Source organism: Lepisosteus platostomus, chromosome 28 (assembly GCF_059453375.1).
Source record: "Lepisosteus platostomus isolate fLepPlt1 chromosome 28, fLepPlt1.hap1, whole genome shotgun sequence".
NCBI lineage: Eukaryota > Metazoa > Chordata > Actinopteri > Semionotiformes > Lepisosteidae > Lepisosteus > Lepisosteus platostomus.
Window position 1 is genome coordinate 2141663 of NC_142638.1, and position 23158 is coordinate 2164820.

The 23158-nt window shown below is 39.3% G+C and overlaps 1 protein-coding gene across 5 annotated transcripts in view; it reads right to left on the reverse strand.

Moving 5' to 3' along the window:
* Nucleotides 1-16702, reverse strand: part of fmnl1b (formin-like 1b) — a 53364-nt gene extending 36662 nt beyond the window's left edge. For 2 of the 5 annotated variants that reach the window (XM_088622671.1, XM_088622668.1), the window contains exon 1: nucleotides 15857-16701. In XM_088622671.1, the coding sequence (XP_088478797.1) occupies nucleotides 15857-16018 (162 nt within the window). In that variant the 5' untranslated portion in view covers nucleotides 16019-16701. Of the gene's footprint in view, nucleotides 1-15856 lie in introns of all 5 variants that reach the window. The other 3 variants (XM_088622670.1, XM_088622669.1, XM_088622667.1) reach the window with 2 other exon arrangements.
* Nucleotides 16703-23158: the final 6456 nt, after the last annotated feature.

Below are 23158 nucleotides of genomic sequence, written 5' to 3' on the forward strand. Positions count from 1 at the left end.
TACAGACAAAAATGTAAAACTGGTTAATGCAATTGATCATCACAAGCGCTCTGTTAAACAGGTATTAATGAATCTTTATATACTGTATGTGATGCAGAGGACCAGTACTTATATCTGTGACAGTGAAAAAGTGGGTGAGGTGTCTGTCTGAAAATACTTTGACTTCTGCCAAACGAAATGAACTGCCCTATAAATCATCACTTCTGTACACCGAGCTGGCTGAGAAATAAAAGAGGCATGGAAGTGCCTATCAAATTGAGAACTTCTTCAGTCAAAGGAATGTGGGAGTACTTATCAAGCTTTACAGCAAGTTCTTGTAGGCTACTTTTTTTTCAAATAAACCAAAAATGGTTTGAAAAAAGGTAGCCACATGGATCTTTTCTTAACATGACATAAGGTGGAGAAACACAGGCATTAGAGCATGTCACCTGCTGATGGGTGCAAACTACAATTAATCTGGGAGTTGAGATGGACCTGTACTGAGGGGCCCCTTCCCTCAGTTTTTAGAAAGAAGAGAGAGAGGAAGGGAAGGAAATGGCACTTCAACAGGCTGTGGCAGCAATAGTGTCTGTGAAGATTCAGGCCAATCAAACATTCTTGCAACATATGGACGAGCATCCAGACAGATGTAGGTGCCTGCATTGTATACTGTCATCATCATGCAAATTGATATTAGCCTTTTAGCATGTTAACACCAGAATAAACCCCTGCTAGATAATGTTTGGAGCTGAAGCTGTTATCTAGCTGGTGCTATAGGCGAACAGGACAGTACCTCACTCTCGTTTTCTGCACCTACTAGCATTATGTAAAGTGACTGAGAAGAATAGTAATTTTGGCTCAGCAGTTTACATAGGTAAGAAAAATGTGTACCAAAAAAAAAAAATCACCACGTATTTTAGAACTTAAAGGCTTGGTACTGTTGTTGAGTTAGAAACAGGAGAGCAGTTGGAAGAGCCTTCAACCGCTATGATCGCCATCTGAAGTTTACTAGCCCTGTACAGCAGTTTTATTTTAAGCTAGAATTGCAAAACTATCTTTTGAAGATACGTAACTTTGCCACACGTACCACACTCAGGAGAATCTCTATTGTGCTAGTTTTAATTCTGTACAGGATTTGCCACCACATTAAAATGAGTACTGTGTTATATTTTGTAGTACTGTATTGTTTTGTATTGTGCTACAGTATATTGAAAAGCCACTCAATGGGGTTGTGTCAAATAATGCCTTTGGGAGTTGTTGAACTCGAGCCACATCACACAGAGTGTTAGAAGGTCCTGTTGGAATCGATCGTTGGAAATTATTTTTTCAGAGTGCTCGTTTGTGCTGAATGCTTTGTTAGGCTACCCCAAAAATTCCACATTTCTGAAGTAATTTCCAGACGGGGCTTTAACTGTGCTTTACGAATTACACAATGACTGCTACTGGAACGTAGGTCTTTGTCAGGTTCTTCCAGTAACGCTTTTCATAATCAGAACCATGGTACAGCTTGTCAGTTATTGCGTCAGTGGTGTTAGGCTAATGAAGGTAGAATTTGGAAATACTTAAGTGTAAAAAGAATGTCTTCCCTAAAAAGTTCAAGATATATTGCCAGAAAAAATGAAGCATGTGTTAATTTGGGGGCAATGTACTCTGTATTTAATTTCTGCATTGTATTTAATTTCCAAAATTGAAGCAAGTATGTCTGGCAAATGTCACCCAAGCAGCTACTTGAAGCTCAGCAAGAAAACAAGACCCACCAAACACAAACACAGCCTGATATGACAAAAGACAGTTGATACTTCTTGGCACTGAGTTGTAGGCAATTTCAAACTGCACTGCAAAATGGAGTTCAATTGTACTATTAATATAGTAGCTTCATGGGAAGCACTGAAATTCTAGCAGATCAATGCACCACTAGGAACCAAATAAGCAAGATGCCCAAAAAAGTCGCTTCCTGATTGCAGCACTTCTCTTGTTCTAATACTGGTAAGGAGTGTCAGGCCTCTCTTGAACAGCGCAGTAACAGCTCCCAAATATCCTCTGATAGCTTCTCAGACTGACAGTCTCACAATAGTGTATTGTGAGCTGCTGTAACAGATACCTCTTGATTCGTAAGAGCAGGCTCAGTGTCCGATGATCTCGCTGAACCACACCTGTCCCCATCCAGGCAGAACGGGCAGCTCTCTGGCTGCGTCACTATTTGTTCCCCGTGAGACGGTATCCATACAGCTTCTGTTTCTCTCCAATAGACACCTGTCGCTCTAACTCAATGCACAGCATTTTTAATGACAACAGTAAAAGTTTTCCATGAGCACATATCACACTAATGTTGGAGGAATAGGAATGTTTTTAGACCACGCAAAGAAACTGAGGGGTTTGCAGCATGTTACTAATTATTTAAATGCATTTGCAAATATAGTCTTTTCAATTTAGTGTTATGACAAGAAATTGTGCAACTAATGTGCAAATAGTCCTGAATCCACTGTATATACGCCTACATTGCTTGAAACATAATCCTTCTAATCCAAGACCTTCTGACCTTCCCACTGTCTGCTTGAGCACTGTAATATACTGTATATGAAATCAAAGATAAAAACAAATTCAGAAATCAATCAAAAGGATGTTCTAAATATGAATCCAATAATTTAAAAACACTGGTGCTGCACAGAAAAAGGGAAGTGTTCCTCTGTGAGTGAAAATGTCATCATTTTCAGACTTTGAACTAGTAATTCAGATCGAAATCATTTGGGGGAGGTAATGAACTCATGTAGCTCTGTTGTATTTAAGCATGATTTCCTTAATTCCGTCTTAAGAAAATCCTAAAGTACATGAGGAATTAGAATCTTTTGTGGACCTACTCCTGCAATTGGACTGTTTCGCACAGAACATCTGTGGGATCGCAACTGCTATCATCTGGAGACAACTGCAACAACAGGCCAGCCTTTGCCAGTTGCAGTTAAATGGTAAGAGTAGTGGAAGATCCCACAGCAGTCTGTCCAGAGGCTGGTAAGGTCTGTGTGTCAATGCAACAGGGACTGTTATTATAAATAAAGTGTAATGTAAATCTTGGATTGCTCAGGGAGGTTATAAATAGCACTCATCTTTTAGGGTTTTAAGTTTTTTAAGTTTTAAGTTTTTTATTTAGACAGTACATAAAATTTCATACAGAAAGCTTATAATGTTGCTTTGATCTGTAGTTCTGTTCACAACTTCTGTGATTTCATTTGAGATGCTGTGCATTTAAAATAGCTTATTAAAATCCATGAGAATTTTTTGCTTAACTCTAATAATTACTGTTATTTAGCTAGCTGACATCAATATCCAAAACATTTTACAGAAATGAAGGAGTTGACTTTGCATCAACTGCTGTTTTAAACTGTGACCCAAGCTCGTCTGCACAAATCATCCAAAGGATCAAGGACAAGGAGGTTCAATACCTCACTGTGGGGGTAAACTGAGGAACCGCCTGGTATCAGACCCCAATGACGCACATATTAGGTCCATGCATCTAAACACCAACATTACAGAATACATGTAATTACTGAAATGGGAAGTCTCATTCTTCAAAAAAGCAAAGAACTTTCTGCCATGATCCTTGGTGTTCCACGGTATGGTTCTGTTGTTGACAATAGAAAAACAACAGTGCTCTTATTGCATGAAACTAACAGAAGAAGGAAGGTGTATCATGAGGGGGAAGGAAGATTTAATGAGTGTAGTGGCTCTAGGGGGAAGTGCCAAGAAGGAAGATCTACAGTATCATGGGATAGGCACATTTCCTTCATCAAAATCCTAAGCCCCTTAACGTTATAAACAAGCTGTTCTCTTAGCCTACACTACACAGCCTACAGCCTCCCACCTTATGCAAAAAACTGTTTAGCTTATTTTTTACTGCACTAGCAAAATATTCACTGCCAAACACCCCCTCAAATCTAAAAGCCATGCAACTAACAAGAGCGATGTTTATTGGAGCTTAATTGTCACTTTTGTTTTTTTTCCTGGTGCTTTTTACAGAGAGCACCTTTACTCCTGCCTAGGGTCTGCAGTTACCTTGAGCACCAAATAAGCTGTCCTCTGTGCACTGCAAAGGAGAGGTTTGGCAGATTTGCAGTGCATATTCAGCAAAAGGGGGAAACTATCTTTAGCTCTCTGTTTGGAGCAGCAGGATTGCTGAGGATACTGCTGTGTCAAAGTGACACTATTCCTGCCCCCCACTGCAGTAGCTGCCAATACAGAATCACTCAAAGGCACAACGATTGATCATGATATCATTTAGCATTAGTCTCTAGCTGTAGCTCATAAGGATGCAGAGACCCGTTAAAGCATGCCTTTGAACACTAAAACTGTTCAATGCCACCTTTAACAAGAAAGTAAGGCTCTTAAAGGCATTTTATGTAAAAGATGAGATCCCTTTCCTCCTCTCTCACTTCAAATTTCTGTGTTTTTGGAAGCCATTACTGATTACCAGCAACGAATCTCCATCCACCCATGTTATAACTGCTACTTCTAATTCAGTGTTGTGGGAGAGCCAGAGCCTATCCTGGCAAGGAATGGGTGCAAGGCAGGGTACCCCTTAGATGCGATCCAGTCCATCACAGGGCACACACAGAAACAAACACTCACACCAGAGATAACTTTCCCAGAAGCCCATTAACCTACCAGGTTGTCTTTTGACTATTGGAGGAAACCCATGAGAATACTGGGAAAACACACAATCTCTTCACAGGTAGCGCCCCAGGTCCTGAATCGAACCCAGGGCCCCAACACTGCCAGTCAGCAATCCTAACCACTGTACCGCATGCCCCCCGCAATTAGGGCTTTTTGAGCAGTCCAGGTGTTGTTCAAGGCTACAGTTCTTGGGGTGTACAGGCTGATCAGGATGGAACTCAGTGTTTAAAATAATATTTAAATCTTCTTCTACTCTGTATCTGAGCTTTTGAAATACAGCAATTGTTTAACATGTGGTGAACGTGTCTGATACAATTCTGTTTCAATGATCTGAACTCCTCTCCACGGTTATGCAATCTAAGCTCAGAGGTCACTGCATGCTAATCTATACTGCTGGATGAACTAAGCCATGTGAACGATCAACAAAGAAATAAGGCTATAAAAAACTCTGAGAAGTCACATTGCACGGGCATCCGGAAGGCACTTCCTCTTTATCAGGCACAGAAAGGGTACCGAAAACAAGACACAAATGGCAGTGGAGGCAACTCTGCCCATCCCCCTTTGCTCTAAGACTGTCAGAATACAATCTCACAGGATCTCCATAGTTTGAGTCCATCTCCCCTCTTGGGACAATCCTCACTATTCCATGTGCTGCCTATTAAAGAGCTGCTTGATGATAAGCAGTGTCCTTTAATTGCAGCATTTATCTTCCCAGCCAACCCCATCCATAATCACCAACCATCATACAGTAGTCTGAAGAGACTATAATGATGCCAGAGTTCTTCTGTTTTTGTGACAGGATTCAAGAAGCTCTTTTAATCTGTGCGATGAAATGCTGCAACTATCAAATTAGCCCTCAGGTTAACCTCATCCAAATTAATGAAGGAAACATGTTTTAAATTAAAGGATAAAGCCCAGCCAGTCAGATGTTTCAGGAAAGCCTAATGAGCAAAACATGGACAACCAGCCTTTTTCTATGTATCATTATAACTGCAGAGGGAAGTTCATGATACAGGTCCTAAACAATCAAACATGACCATATAGAGGGAGAGTTTTAGTATCAGACTCTTAAATGTGATCTATTAAATGTGATGGGCTTTAGGCTGCAATACTCATTCAGCACCCTAGGTTTAAACAATTTCAACAATTCAGTTTGTCAGAGGTCCCTTCTTTCCCCTTTCCACTACAGGCTAAGGCCTATCCCAAATCAAAGGAGTCTACAACCCCCGTTTGCCCAATCCAAGAACTGGCTGTGATGGACTAGGTACAGATAAGAGGAATTCAAAGGACTGAGAGCAAAAGACTGTTGAGAAGTGAGATTGTAACAGAATCCCAATTACAAGAACAAAGATAGACTCTTCTCACCCCAATCTTCTCAGAACTGGCTACAAACTATTTGGTGGTCTTCCAAAAGTGAAAACTACGTGGGAACATCATTAAAACCGAGACAAGGTGGCACTTCTTCACCCAAAGGATTTGGGAGTCTGGAACAAGCTGCCCAGACTCGTCGTTGAAGCCGTTACTCTGGTTTCTTTCAAGAAATAGCTACAGTACATAAGACCCCTGATCAATTAACTACTAACAACTCAACAGGCTAAATGGGTTGAATGGACTCCATTCACTGTAACCTCTTCTCTGTTTTAAACCCTGATTTAATAGCAGTGACAAGCTGGTTCAAGCTCTTTCTACTTCATGACCAGCACACGTCTCCTATTTGATTGCTGTTTTTTGCTCCTATTTGGTTTTAAAACGGAGAACAGGAGGCACTTCTTTATGCAAAGTTGTTGTGGGGGTGGACCCAAGTATCCAATGGAAGCTGATACCTGGAATTCCTTCAAGAAACAGCTGGATGAGATACTTGGATCAGTAAGCTGCTAAATACCAGAACTACTAGATGGACTGAATAGCATCTTCTCATTCGTGACTGTTTATGTATTTTTACCACCATAAAACAACCTGAAATATGAATATTTTGTTAGCTTACTCTGCCCTCTGTCATCACTCTGACCGCAAGTAAAAAGAAAGAAGTTAGTGTGTAATTGTCTGCTTGTATTCTTCCCTAGAGAACTCATTCCTGTTCTGTCCTGCAGAATATTTCCCATGTTCATTTCAATTCAAAGGATTCTTTCAGAAACAACGTTCACAGTCTAAAAATAATCTGACAAACCTTTAAAGAGCTCCTGACCAGTAAATCCAAATCCAACACCTTCACTTAAACAACACGAAGGGCATATTCATTAAGAATAAGAAAATAAAGCAATATGAAAAATAAATACAAGTCCGTTACAAAAGATACCTATGGTAGACCCATATTAAACATTGTTCAGAAGGGCCACATTTTTGCCATCAGACAGACAAATCAAGCATTTTCCTTCAGGGATCCTGTCAGCTGAGTGACTGAAAATAAGTTTGTCCAGGTTAGCATGGTGAGTAAGAAAAGCTCCAACAACAGCTGCCAACACATAGATGTTTCGCTCACATCCTGTGATTTTAATATTTACTGCCCTGAACCAGCTGCACAAAATCTATGATGTACAATAAAACCAAAGGAGTCTATGGTTCACACCAATACATACTGTATATTAAAGACATTTTAGACAGTGACCAGGTGTGTTTGGTTGCTTCAATAGTACTACTCCTTGGGGTAACAAAATACTGAATGGCATTCATGTGATTTGTTTAAAAACAAATATTTTCAGCTTTAAAAGGCTAAAAAAAGCTTTTTTCTGCTTCAACAACTAGCACACTAGTCCAGGGAAACCAGCAAGCAAGCTCTGAGCTAATGAACTCATACTGTATGTGCTTTTAAAGTTAACTTTGAGCTTACACTGATGCCTTATAAGAATGCAACTGCATAATTAACTGAACATTGTTTAGATTTTGGTGTCATACAAACAAATAATAATGATTCTAAACCATGCTCCTTGTCTCTGATTCTTTGTCCTCTACGCCTACTCATATACAATAGCATTAACAGCTCCTTCTGGGTTTGAGTGCAGACAGCACACTGCATGTAATGACACTTTGTTACTTTCCAGGCCTAACATGACCTTCGTACACCTTTCATTATTTTGTTTCTCATGATTGTTATTATTCTTGCTTTAGCCCTGATTCGCGATTTCTCTGATACTGCAATGTTCCTTATTCTTTATGTTCCAGGGAGATGTTGCTCTGCTTTATACACAATTCCTGCCAAACGTCCATAGGATTAAAGTAAAGAAATAAATATCCTCTTTGACAAGTTCTGCTCTCAAATTAGCTTAATGCATTTTAAAAATAGAGAAACTGACCTCAGCGATCAGACCTTATTGGTTCTCGCTTTACAGTACGTCCATCTCTTTGTCAATTCAGACAGCTTCACTTTTCACTGCATGCATACACTGCATAGCGTAAATCACTCCGGATTTACTCCATGACGTTCTTAGCCAATTAACCGATGTCTGCTTGTAGGATAATGAGTCAATGAGATCCATCCCTCCATCTGTTTGTGGGCTCTGGGGGAGCAGGAGCCTCTCCTGCAAGCAACAGGCACAAGGCTGGATGGGATACCAGTCCATTACGGGGCACACACAAACACAAACACACACACACACTCACACCAGGGTCAACTTTCCAATTTTCCAGAATGTTTTTGGTCTGTAGGAAGACACCAAGCACTCTAAACTTTGCTTTCCCAGATAGTCTCCCTGCTAGGCTCACACCTGCTTGGCCAGTTATGAGTTGCAGGGTGATATAGGTGCTGGCTACATAAATAGGTGAAACATGTTTTTTTACCTACATTAGTCACTTTAAATAGTAAAATATCTTACCTGATTTACAGACAGCTTCTATATATTTTAATATATATATATATTATAAATTTATAGATATAAATTTGGGCTGATCTTAGACACTTCAGTTACAATGTTTGTCATTAGACATTTATAAGCTTCCATGTTTGGAAGCACCCACACTACACACTACACTGAAACGTAATGGCAATCACATTTGTTGGGAAGTACAGTATCTCAGTGCTTGAGTGTTCAGCACTCTGGACAGCACCTATATGAATAGTATAGCTACTAGTCTAGCAGGTCCAATTTTGTTCCCACCCTTTATCTACTTATAGTTATTATTTGTCATGCTGATAGCGAAATGATCATGCTTCTGCCAGCTTTCTTTAGATTCTGCCAAAATCCTTCAGATAGAAAAACTGTCAGAAAAACATGGAATTATGGGATAAAGCACAACATTTCAACACTCTTATGACATATTTGAAATTGCACTCAACAATTCTTAATTTGAAAATCAATAAATCTACTTACTGCAGAAAACTTTCTTCCAGTGCATTTAACAACACAAGTCATACATTTAACTATGTAGGGCAGAGGGCAGAAAAGCAAACATAACATATTTGCTAGACAGCAATAATTTGGTACGAGCTGCTGGGTTTTGAATAGGATGAAACTAGGTGCTGGATATATTGCAATTGTTACTTCATTTTATAAGAATATAACAAATAAGAACCAAAAGAAAGAAGCCATTTAGACCTTCAAGCACATTTAGATGTCAGTAGTCTATCGGACTAGATCATTACCTTACAGTATGTTGCTTTTGCATTTTCATTACAATTTGTAATTTTTACAAAACCTTCTAAAATCTGAAGTGGGTCAAACTGCCATGTTGCAGGAGCTTTTTCTTTTTCTCCTGTGTGCTTTAAGTCTGGTCTCTCACAGTGATAAGGCCTAGCAGCAAGATATAAGCACAGCTTGCATGTCTGGTAATAAAATAGCTAAGCTCCTCATACCAGGCTATGACTGTCCTTTTGTCTGGCAAGTTACCTTAAAGAATGAATCATTTGAAACCATTTCACATAGTAACGCAATCAGCTGCTAAATATTGATGTGGCGTGTCAACCATGTAACATTGTTTGGGTGACAACAGAAAAACATTTTTAGCTGTTGGCGTTTAATCATGCTGTTATTAGTACAAAGATCCACGACCTTCATTAGAACATGACTTCAAAGAACAATTTCAAATGTAAAGTGTATTCTTTTTATTTAATTCTGTACACCTACATATTTATGTGTTAGAAATGCCTTAGAGTTTTTCTGCATATTCTACTTTCACTTGTTGGTTGATCTTTCAACCAACAGAATGCATGGACATATTGTAAAAAACCTACTGAAACTATACCAAAGGAGGTCATCTTCATACTATTTAACAGACCTGTACGACTCCATTCCAAGCAGTGCTCATTGTTGCACAGTAAGATATTTTAACAAATGGTTGAATCTCATGGTCTAAACAATTTCATGCACATACAGGTAGGAGGAATTTCATCTCTTGAGTCTTGAGCAACAACACCCTAAACTCCCTTAACTGAAGAGATTTAAATGCAAATGTAAGAATTGTGTATCATATGAACAAACATCCTCAATACACTGAGGGAGCTGGTTCTGAGAACAATGCGCTGCTACCAAACGAGCAGAAGAATGGACTGAATGGCTCCCTCCAGTTAGTAAACTTTGTCATGTTCATATATTGACCCCGAACCTGGGGTTGGGTTACCATTAATTAACTCATCAATGAAACTAAAAACAGTCACAAAAGAATGCTATGATCTCATTCAGGACCATGGTATTCTTGTTCAAATACACAATGTGTTTTAAATGTACCTCATTACACCTTGGTATGGTATGCATCAGACTGAAACTAAGTCGCTCTGGCAAGACGTGAAGAAATGACCTCAGCTGAATAACTTGGCATTTCTATTCCTGTCATTCAATCACCTCTAGGAATCGCACACTGAGAGCTTGTCAAATGGATTACGTCACTTTTCAAAGGAAAGAAGAACTAAGTCCAGTGTGGGCATCAGTTTGCTTTTGTCTCAGGTGGGAAGTTAATAGCTGGAAGTCTTGGCTGGAACTTCATCTATACTAGGGTGGTTCCATTTACTGGTAAATTATCATCAATTATCAGCAAGATAAACTGGCAGTGCAAGTTTTGTTTATATCTGCCTTTCTACTTACATTGAACCCCTCATCTCTGTAGCTCATATCCCAGTGTGGAAGATCTGAATATCTAAGTGTTCTCCGATTTCAATACTGCCCTCCCACACCTTCTCCACACCTTAAAGAACCCTGTGTGGTTACTGCTAGGCTATTCTACTGATGAGCACAGGGCTCAGTCAACCTGGTGACACTGGTTATACAGTACATATACACTGTATCAGGGCCAATAAGAGCTGAAAATGTATCGTCTGTGAGAGGTCTGTAATATTAAATGTTATGGTCCTGGTAACACAATACTATATATTTTTTTACATTTGGTGATGTTGAAATATGTTTAAACAGGAAGATATTTTGCACATCTCAATGATTACCATCTCTTCAATACCTGCCCTGGGAACATGTGGGAGAAATCCAAAGCACCTTTACAGCAGGTGATGAGTGACGTCCCCCTTTCAGAAGCAAGAAAATACATAATACCAAAACTGTTTCCTTTTCAAACACCAGATTCAGGAAAAAGCTAAGCAAAAAAATATATTAAAATAATTATTTTAAAAAATATATATTAAATCATATTTCTATAGCTTTTTTATCAAGTTCTGTGAATTCCAACCAACAGTGGGTGCACAAATTGAGAGATTTTTGTTTGCAAGGTAAATTAGGCCATCTGGTTCATCTTACTTAACTGGTTGCTACTAGCTTAATTATCCACAAATGCACGATTTATGGAATGTTTTCATGAATATCAAGTGTCTTGATATAAAAATAACTGCAGTAATGATATGGCTAAGTGCACCTAGCACACACACTGCTGAACTGCAGCACCCCAATTCAAGGTGATAAAACCTCAATTATTTTACAAGCCTGTACTGCACAGGTCACTTACTCAGAAATACATAGGACAGGGAGATCAAGAAACGTGCTAAAATCCTGAAGGACTAGTTCACCTTCATTAGGTTTGACAGGAGAGATGTTATAAAATGCTGATATTACTGTATTTAAACACACATAGACTTACAGAAGGACCTCGAATTAATAAATATATAGGAGGGATCACCAGAAAATAAGTTAAGGAAACTATTTTTTTTTTACATCTAGTACTGTACATTTGTGAATGACTGTTTCATTCGTAGAGTAAAACACCAGTAAATCTGCAACTGCACAGCTAAGCCTGCATACAAATCCATTCTAGTTTTCTTTTTCTTTGAAAGCAGTTATTTTCGGGAACAGACCGCATTTCATTGCAAATGTATACTGCGAAGTAAGAAGGTTTTAGGTCTTCAATCAGCAGAACAGCTGATGAAAAAAGGTCACAGATGGAAACTAAGAGGAATTGAATTTAAAACTGGATATCAGAAAGTACCTTTAAACAAAAGATTGTGGAGGTCTGGAAAACAATACAGCCATCCTGTTGAAGCTGATTGTCTAGGATAGTTTAGGACAGTGATCAATAAGGTGCTAATACAGTATGAACAGGGTATGCCCTTAAACTTGTATGTTCCAAATTAAGAGAAACACAATTAATAAAAGATATTCTAATTAAGATTAACACAGTATCACATTTGTACAGATCCCAGAACTTTAATCACAGTATTAGGTGAGTTTACCTGGAAAGACCAATCTAAAAATGTAAATGCTTAAGACAAAAAACTTACGTTTTAAAAACTAGGAACGAAGGACATGCCAGGGGGTTCAGTGAGATAACCATCTGGATGAAATTAGTCTGTTTTGAATTTGTACTGCTTTTTCATGCAAATCAAATCAGAGTGCGCTTTCTTTTACAGATCCTGTTTTTTTGTAGTGCAGGTGTCATTTTGGCTGTGAAAGCTTTAGATACTGCCCCTACCCCCCTACAGCTGGGTGTCCTGCTGTACGTCTGCACGTCTCAGAGGAAAGTCATAGCAGTTCCAATACATCTTATAAAAAAAACACTAACAAAAGTAGCACAGCCAATTTCACACTTGACCTCATCTCAATTGAATACGTTTATGTGAAGACTGACAGAGAAAGGGAAAGCTGGTAATCATCTATCTATCCATTTTGTAAAATGCTTTAATGTACTGGGTCACAGGGGAGCTGGAGCTAAAATTAAACCCGCAGCAGGCATAACTCAGGGTACACAAATACTACACACACTCACACCAGGGCCAATTAACCTACCAGTATGTCTTTGGACAGTGGAAGGAAGCTGGAGCATCTAGAGGAAACTCATGTGAACATGGGGAGAACATGCAAACTCCACACATATAGCACCCCAGGGCCCCAGTGCTGGCAGGCAGAAATGCTAACCACTGCGCCGCACCAGGTGTTAATTATCCTTAATTAGAATATCTTAATTATTGGTCTCTTAATATGGAACTTCTAATTTTTTCAGCCATTTTCTGGACCTTGTTAGAGTCCTCTGTTCAGCTCAAATACTCGAATGACACTGCAGGGTGTGAGTGAGAGGTGGGGGAGCGGCAGAGGATCAGTAAAGTAAAAGGACCGATGTCCTTGTCTCTGAGCACTGCGGCACCAACTGGTGCGCCTCCCCCCACAGGCTGGTTAACACACCTGTTGGCAGACAGCTGCTGCCCTCGCCCTGCCACTCACACTACCGCTACGCAGGAAAGCCCCAGGGATTCAAGACCTTTTAAGAGCCCCCCTCCTCCTCGTGGGGCAGCAATGAAAAAGGCAAATAAATTGTTGGGATATTTAAAAAAAGGAATGTTAGAATCCTAAAACACACCAGTAAGGCCTTATCTGGAATATCGTGTGCGATTTTGATCACTGCATACAGTAAATAGTCCAGGGAGAAGTAAGCAGATCCCCTTAACCCCAGGAGTGCATGTCCTACACTGAAAAATCCAAAACTCTGTAGTCTTGGAACAGTGAAGATGAAATGGGGACCTGATGCAAACATTCAAACACACCTCAAAGGCACTGACAAAGTCAATTCAAAGGACGTCTTGAGAATCCACAGAGAACCGTGAATCAGAAGACTAGTGGAACAGAGGGTACATTGTAAATGATGGGATTTCTGCTTAGGTGAATGTTAGGAAACAAGGGGGGGGGGGGGGGGAGGAAAATAGTGAAATTAGCAAAGCTCAGAGCTCAGAGACCCATCGATGAAGCAGCACCAAAGAGGAAAGCAGAAGATATACACTGACACAGACAGCTTTGATTGGCTAAATGATAAACACAGACAAGATGGCAGTTACAAAGAAGCTTCATAAGGAGAAGAGGCATGTTGCAACATTTTGAATGACTCCAGCTGAGGCATTACAGAGGCCTCTAGAAAAAGAGATGATTCCCCTTTTCAGCATAAATGAGGAATCTGCTGCTGTTGCTGTGTTCTGGCCCCTCCCTCTCACAGCAGTCAATGAGGAACTATTCCGAAAGTTTACAATATACCCACTGATGTGTTTCAAATTGCAACGGCTGTTGCCAAAGATAGTAATTAGATTATCTCATCGTTAATGTGAGTGGGGTTTTTTAATCTTGAACAGATTTAACAGAAGGAGCACCAGAAGTCATGCTTAAAGAGTGATGAAGAAATAGTAGAAGGACACAGCATAACCGCAACAAAAACAGTGTCCGAGTGACAGAATCATTATCACAATATTGTATGGTTTTATTAAAGCACCCAGTAGCACTACATTATGTTAGCTGAACGGTATACTGGGTTTAATATTTCTCAATCCAATAGTTTCCAAATTGTTTTACAAAATGGGCCTACCTTCTCTGATCACATGAGAGATATCTGTGCAATACATTTCTGGTTTTAGCATAGAAAACCCAGATTGTGAAGGGAACCTATTTCATATTTGCAGTGTAATGCAATAATAAAGAATGCAATTTAGAAAAGCAGCAAAGGTGATGAGTCAAAGCAGCTATCAACTAGTAAAAAGCTTTCTTATTAGCAGGTAAAGGTCAAAACTAAAATTAAAACCGGCAAAGATTAAATCCTGGAGGTTGAGATAAGTCAGAGAATGACTAACCCAACACCTCTTTTCTGCTGTATGAAGTCAGAATACATCACTGTTCTCTGTTACTGCTCATGCTGCCTGAAAGGTTGGTTTTTAACCTTTTCCAAGCTGACAGAAAATTCTAACGTACAGTATATAGAAGACGTCATATCAGTAAGCTACAGAGGAACCTTTCTCTGTTATTTTGATGTCTGTCTCAAATCTAACCTCTGTTGCCCAATATGCCCAATAAGAATGAAAATCTCTCAGGTGCACAAAACCCAAAAATTATCTTGACCTTTACCCCATTTTTTAAGTTTTTATTTTACAAAAAAACCCCAATAAAAACAACAAGGGCAATATGTCCGTTGCAAATCTCCATTGTTGACTGCAGGAACCAATTTCTGAAACTGAAACCAGTTCTTGGAGTTGAACTGTGCATCCCGGAAAAAACACAAACCATAAAACCCCTGCTTTAAATAAACTCTCTTATTTCCATGCAGGCGTTTGACTGCATACAGTACAGTTTAACTAGAAAAGTTTCAAGCACATCAGTGGTACCCAGCATTTCACACTCTCTTCTAGAAGTTGACAAAAGTTGAAGAAAAGGGTTAAAATGTTTTCAATTTGATGTGTGGCACTGAAGAAGGTGGAAACATTTTTCACATGTTTTCACAAGATACTTGGGTTTTTTTAATGACTGTAAGCCGGATAAACCCTGGACTTTTGCACATCTTCTCATGAATAATACTTTTGCACGTCATTCTGGGATTTCTGTGACACATAACTTTGCCACCACTCCTCACCACGAATCGGTCCAAATTCTGATTCTTCACCAACTTTAGTGTTCTTCAACACCCTTGTGGGGATGACTTTCTGTGCCCCCAAAAATGTGTTATCCTGACTCTCTGAAACTAAACGTTTTAACTATGCAAGTCTAGCAGGTGAAGAAAGAGATGAACATTGGGGAAAGTGCAGTAAATTTTGTACTGAGGTGGAAAGCTTTGAAAGGACTTACCAACTGTGACCATGCAATAACTTGAATACATTTTGATAGCCTTGTAAAGTGATACTATGTGATCTGTACTATCATGAGTATTATTACTATTATCATGCTAAAGTCTGGTAATAGAGTAATTTTCCAGGCTTATTTTTGTTTAGAGCCAAAAGTTGGCCCCAGTTTGGACCATTACCAGAAAAATCACTCTTGTTTTTCCTGCAAACATGGAAACGCAACCCCCTGTGTGAGTCTCATCTCGAGGTGCCAGCACTCACCAGAACCACATTAAAGCGCTCCTCCAGCTCTTCCTCAGCTGGCATGGGAAGCTTGGGCTGTGGCGGCTGCTTCTGTGTGGGAGCAGAAGCAGGGGCGGACAAGGAGCTCTTCACCTCCCTGCCCTGCAGAGGCAGGTCCATTCCCCCGGCTGCGTTGCCCATTGCAAGTCTCTTCAGGCCTCCAAACTCCAGCGTTCACGAACCGACAAGGTGGTCCTCTTTAGTTTGAAACAGGAAAGTGGCCTCAAAGTTGGAAAACACCATAACAAGCAAAGGAAGGAAAACAAGAGCACCCCAAAGGGTTAGATCCACAGGCTTCAACGTGGCTTCAGAGAAATTCGGACTCTACATGACCACCAGGTTTGATGCCTCACAATTCCCTTGACGTTTCGTGTACTGGCCCTCTCCTGAGGAACATCTTGTGCGCCGTCCTCGATCACTCGCTCTTCTTGGGGTCACCCGCGCCAAAAAGAAAAGCACAACTACAACAGGCTCTGGCTTTCAAAAGTCAGTTGCTGCCACCTCAGTGAGGGAAGGAAGTCAGTCTGTTCAGTGAGGAGTTTCACAGCAGGACCAAAAGAAACCACAGACACAAACAGAGCTTCCTGTATATATGACAGACTCAGATGCACAGAGCAAAGCTCGTCTCTGCTGAGCCCCAGCTCATGCACAGCCGGAGACCTGCACGGGGACTGGGCACTCTGGCCGTCACAGATCCACACACAGCACAGGAGGCAAGCCGGGATGTAGAAGCCATGCCGAACGGGAAGAGACTGGAAAAGGAGGTGGAGAGATAAAGCAGGGATGCACAGCCACCTACTTGAAATAGGAACTGTGTGGTGTGTGCAAATAGCAGCAGCCGCACACTGCAGCTCTCCTAGGGACACTAGGGCTCTAGGTGAGCAGGTGGCTGCTAGGTCCTAGTGCCTGATTCTCTCCCTCCCTCCCTCCCCAGGACACTTCAATACGTCTCCTTTTGGGCCATAAAAGCTGGAAATGGGAAAGCTGTTTTTTTTTTTACACAGGTATTATTTAAACAAAAGAATGCAAGGGCAACTTTGCCAGACTGAAGGAAGAACAAAGTAGTGTCTGACATCCCCACTGGGACATCGTTGTGTCACATTTAAATTTACCTGCTCTGCAGCACAGTATTGAAACTTGCAGTTCTGTGAGGAAGCTTGCACAGAAACTGGAATAACAGTTTGATTTATTTCAGGCTGCAAGCTTTTCTACGGATGACACTGTCATTATACATTTGAGCTAATTTTACCTTTTACCTTTGTGAACTCTATGCAAATTTACTCAAAACAGTAACAAGCTCGAGATTTCAGGCCCCTGGTGTCACTATAGATGAGTATGTAGCCTAAAAAAAACATGGCACAAATCAGCAAATCAGCCAGATATACAGTGGAAGCCTTATCGGTTTCCTCATCTCACAAGAGATTTACATGGCAACTCAGTGAAATAAGTAGAAGAAAAACCCAGATTCAGATGATAAAATATGCAATAATGGGGATCACAAATAAAGGCAATCATTGCCCACTATGGGGGCACATTTAACACTTAGGGGTCTCCACCTGGAAATTGTGCTGTGCATAACAGGCCCTCAACAACTGTTAGTAGAGAAATACTGTAATGATATTATATTGTAAACCACAAATGTTACATGCAAATATTATTGAAAAAGGTACTTTCACACACAATCTGAACAGTAGTTAATTTTCCACAGACTCTGACATTTAGAAAGTTGAGAATCTGGATTCTAAGGACTAAACATGACATAACTTCACTAATTGGCATGGGCTACTGGGCTGCTGCTCATGAATCTGAAAGGAAAACAATATATTAAATAAGAATATAAATACTGTAAATATCCCAAAACTAAGGGATATTTATTTAACACTTCTCAGGTTCTCTTAAGACGTTGACTTCTCTTTCCAGAGGTTTTCTTGGTGGAAATCATGAGAAAATCTTTTAGTGCATTCAGTACGTACATTGTCAACTGCACACAGAATGACAACACTAGGGAACCTCTAAAGAGAATCCAGCCAGAAGCTAGATATCCTGCCACTGGGTTTTCTGACTTTTGTGTCACCTACATGCACTACTCTTTAACTCCATCCAGGGTTTAAATAACTGGTAAAAAAATAACATTTCTGTCTGAGCTGGAAAAGGTTATACAGCTTCAGAAACCAACCATCTATGTGCCTTCCAACCTATTCTGCTAAGTTAGGCTTGTGGGGGAGTGTCTCAGCACTCAACAGGCACAAGGCAGGGTACTCCCATTGCAGGGCATACACAGACACTCGCACCAGGGCCAGCTGTCCCAAAAGCCAGTTAACCTGCCAGTATGTTTTTGGACTGTGGGAGCAAACCAGAGGACCCAGACGAAACCCACACGAACACGGGGAGAACATTACTCAGATAGCACCCCAGGTCTGGGTTTAAACTCGGGGCTCCAGTGCTGTGAGGCAGCAAGGCTGACCACTGAACCCCACGCCGACCACACTTAGAACCAACACCCCCAAAAAGTGCCTTTAACTGGCATTGACACATCCAGCATAATTTGAAAACTGCAAGTACACAGGCAACAGCAACTGTATGTCTGCCGATGTAGAGCTTTGCCTTTACCAGTTGAGACAAAGAAATGCAAAACAATGGAATGTTAATGAGGCAGGACATTATGACAATTTATACCAACACAAGCAGCAGGTTTGCTATTCCTTAGCCATGACATGCTCCTCCATGCACACCTATGTACTGAACACAGTCATAACACACCAGAAACAGCCACCACTATGTTTGCCCCTGGCAATGTTAAGCTCGCATATCATGTTTTACAGCCCTTACATTTCCTTGGGTTAACTGGTAAAAAATGAACAGCCTGTATGGTATCTCTGCCATGTTTCCTAGGGTCCTCAGAAAAGACCAGCCCAGAACAGATAAATCGCCCACAAGCCTTGCTCTGTCATGCAACAGGTACCAGCAATTTGAATAAACAAGCAGTGGCAAACTCCTCAAAATGCAAATAGCCTCTAATATGAAAATGTGCAGAGTGAGCTTCAACAAAGAGCTAACAAAAGCTCCATGCAGGCGAATTTTAACAAGCTTTCTTAAAGTATTCCAGAACAAAAATGCTTTTGATACAATCTTGAAAGTGGATGCAGCAATCACCTAAAATATTTCCATGTCATTTTGGAAGCATTATTTTGATGTCTTTGTTAACATTTAGAGCATTTCTAAAAGATTGTTGTCCTCTGACTATTGTATCCCACTGTCATCCATGTTACCACATTCTTCAACTGCAGTCTAGAATATACTGCATATATTCTGCTATTAGGCTACAGGTTCTTATGAGAAATGCTGTTTTGCAGTTCTAAATATATATAATATAAATATATAATATAAAATATAAATGTATAAATATATAAAACTACATTAACATTCTATACATTGCATTTTAAGAACAGTTTTGATTACAACATGCTGGTTGATCCCTTTAGCACTGAAACCAGGATTTCCAGCTTCATCTTCGTGAATCTTAGAACCAAGCTTCCCAGCAGGAATCCTTGAGACTTAATTTAACACTTAGGCGAAACAAAGATTTGTATAATGAGCACATTTTAATTGTTTACCTCTCCTAGAACATTAGTATAATTCAAGTAAAGTATTTTATAAGCACCATGAGCACTCTAAATATTTAAGTGCTAAAAAAACAAAGATCAAATTAAGAAAACCATCAGTTAAAGTAAAGGCACCATTACTTGACTATGGCTTACAGTTCAGTTAAAATGAAAGCAAAAGCAGACAATCCTGGTTTCAAATCTAGCCTAAACGACCATTTTACAAAATAAAATGATTGATAATGGACAATTTTATGTTAGAATTTTATTGTTTGTAAGAATTGTAAACTTTGTTGCAACAGTTTTATTTTCTTAAAGTCCCTTTCTTAAGAAGCTCTGAATCAATTATAAATTCCACCTTCATTTAATCTTAAGACACTGACATTCTCAGTACTGGTGTGCTTGAACTAGCAACAACTAGAAAAAAGGACTATGGGCAAATAGCAGTTTAAAATTTGTACAGTCCTTGAAACTCCTGATAATATCTAATAACTGACAAATAGCATTCTTACTTACACAAAACAAAATGTTTAAATTGAATACACACAGTTCCGTGCTTCTTGAAAAGAGTAAGAGGTGTTTTGCAGTAATACAAGAGGCATGACCTGAATGCATATCACAGCCAATAGTTCATTAATACAATACAAAGACTCTGTGCACTTTAATGTGATATAAGTAGCAAATAATCCCAATTCTTTACATTCTCTGCTAATCCTGGTAAGGTGGATAACATAAATCTAGGATTCATTTGGATTATGAGGAGGGAGCGGGCCCCTGATAAATTATATTCTGTTAGTGCTAAACACATAAAGGCAAGGGATGTACATCAATCATTTATTCAAGTTTTAGGATTTCATAGAGAACAGCCATTTGCATACAACAGGTACTGTACATTCGAAATTTAACAATTCTGCCTTGTCACCTTTGACAAGACAAAGCAAGAAGCTTTTCTGCTGTCCCTGTGTAGGTGATCTGAATGCAGTGGTTTAGCTGAAGGCTTTCATTTCAGATGCTAAAATAAGAGACATGCTGAAGGTGTAGCCCTCTGAAGCTAAAAAGGCTCATTTAAAAGAATGGTTTAAAAAGAAGCAGAGATACGCTGCTGGTGAGAAGCAGAAGGGCACTATAAATAGCAGACAATGCTTTCGTGTTGACTTGCAGAACTAGCAAAGAGCACAGCCACCACCTGTCACACCCTGAAATACTGCAATAGCACAAAATAAGAGCAAGAGACACCTTTACACAGTGGTGCTGTCTTAAAGACATGTAGACCATAATACAATTGTTGAGATGTATGACAATTATTGCCCATAAACCATCAAAAAGGGGTTTACTTTGTGGGCAACTATCAGAACTCTGAGTTTTGCATAATTGTGCTTTACAGACTGCATATGAAAATCACACACAACAGGGGAACAGGCATTTAGCAAGCTAGAAAGAAACAGCTGAATGATAATGTAATCAACACTGTGGTATGAGTGTCCGGTGGACACATTTTGAATCTTTTGCAGCAACTTTCCAGAAAATGAAAGGTCAGTCTCTCAGGATCCAATTTTAGATTTATTATGCAGTACGTAGACTAGCTCCTCTGTTCCTTAAGCACAAATTTAGCTGCTTGTACCTGTTGATGCTAGATAACTGGTGTGCTTGAGGACAGGGCATCTTGGTGTTAAACTGCAGAGAATTCTGAACCAAGAGAAAAAAAGATAAAAAGTGTAAAGCACAGAGACTGCTGCTCTAACAAGAAAAAGGACTGAGCAATCTAGAGTAACATTTTAATATTTATTTTTGTGTGCTTCAAGATTAATGACCTAAAAGATGCTTTATACAGTAAACATTGTTCTAGTTTTTAAAACTGGCTTCTTTGACAATAAGAGCTCTGTGTGCTTTTACATCCTGACTGTACTTAAAGGACCTGAAGGAATCATAGTAATGAGATTTCCCTGGAAGGCGGATTTAAATAAATCATGAGCTGTATGTTGATACCCCCTGCCTTCCACCCACTAAGGTATGCAAAATAAATTGGTCTTGATATTAACCTCTGATGGCAACTGATATCTGCTTGAATGAACTAGGAAGAAATTAACCATATAAAACCATATTTTAAATTAAATGGCACCCACAGCAATTTTCTTCAACCTCAATATATACATCTCTAAATAAAAAGGATAAATTAAGTTCACATGAGAAAGAGTTGACTTCTGAGCTGTGCTTGTTCTGAATCAGCCACTGGGCTGTATCCATGATTTAAAATGTTCCTTTTACATATTCCTCTAAATATTCAGTTTTTTTAAAATATAAATCAATATTATTTCATGCTGGATCATTATGTTGAGATTTTCAGAAACTAGAGGCAATTTCCTTCCCCAAGCCAAGTATGCTCAGGATTCAGCCATACAAAATGTTATTACTGTACAAGAAACAATTTGCTTTAACTGTTAAACACTTCAGTTTTAAATGGGGCATGTACATGTTGTAGATTTACATATTGAAAAACATGATGTGAACATGTGCCCACATCTTCCTTTTTTGGATGCTGAAATAATAGGTTTATTTTCTAGCTACCCCTGGATTTTTGTCCTGTGTCAAAGCCCACTCCCTTTTTTAAAGGATCATCAACAGTTCACAAGAGTTGTATGTTCAACGTCCAAGCAGCGTTTCACTGGTCTAATCTCCCTCGGCCACAATGCGGTGCACTTCATATTTCTCACACTGCACATCTTTATATGGTTTTATCCCAAAATACAAAAAGAGTATCCCACCCACCACCTTTAACAATTCACTTTCATCATGTGAATTGTCTACTAAATTATGTGATGAACTCAGAACTCAGAAAACCAGCAGCCTGGTGGCTCTGAAGAGTTTGAGTGCAACAACGGCACTGAAACAGACTGCAAAAATAAAGTTTCCCTTTTTTCCTTCTTCATCAAGTAAACAACAGCCCTTCACTAAACCAGCAGAACCACAACCTCACACTCCATTTCCGAGAAGCTTATTTCAGACGTTTTGCTACTTTAATGATGTTCATATTTAATGTCTTGTTAAACTGTAACACTAGTTCTAGTAGTCTAAAAGTACTGCTGTCTTGCTCTATTGAGTTAAAATGATTAATCTCCTGTGGGATGACAAAATGACCAGTTTTCACCAAGGTGATATTTCATCGTGCTGTTTAGAAATATTAAAACAGAAGCCAACTTCTAGAAACACATCCCACAAGCAGTTAAAATGACATCTATCAAATACACAATACTGTATAAGCACATTTTTGAGTATCCTGTGGAATAAGTATATTTTTTAAAGGTCATTGTGTTAGAGATAGTTACATACTTTGTCAAAGTTTTAAACAATCACTGTTAAATTTTAAGCAATTTCTGGGCAGAAAAGATCACTACAAACTCAAATATGAAAACCAGTTAGTTTAATAGCAATAGAAATTAACCTTATTTAAATTGAGTTAATGAAATTAAACGTCAGAATAGATGGCCTCACGAAAATAGAATTGCCATTTCTATTCAACTTTATTCTAAGCTGCATCATACTGCCCTCTAGTGGTTAATTAATATTGTTTCCTCATAAATCAATTGGTTTTTTATTAAATTGTTGTGTACTAGCTTAAAGTTCCCCATTTATGATTACCCTGCTAAGCTAAAGTTAATTCACATTTTCCACGAATTTTCAA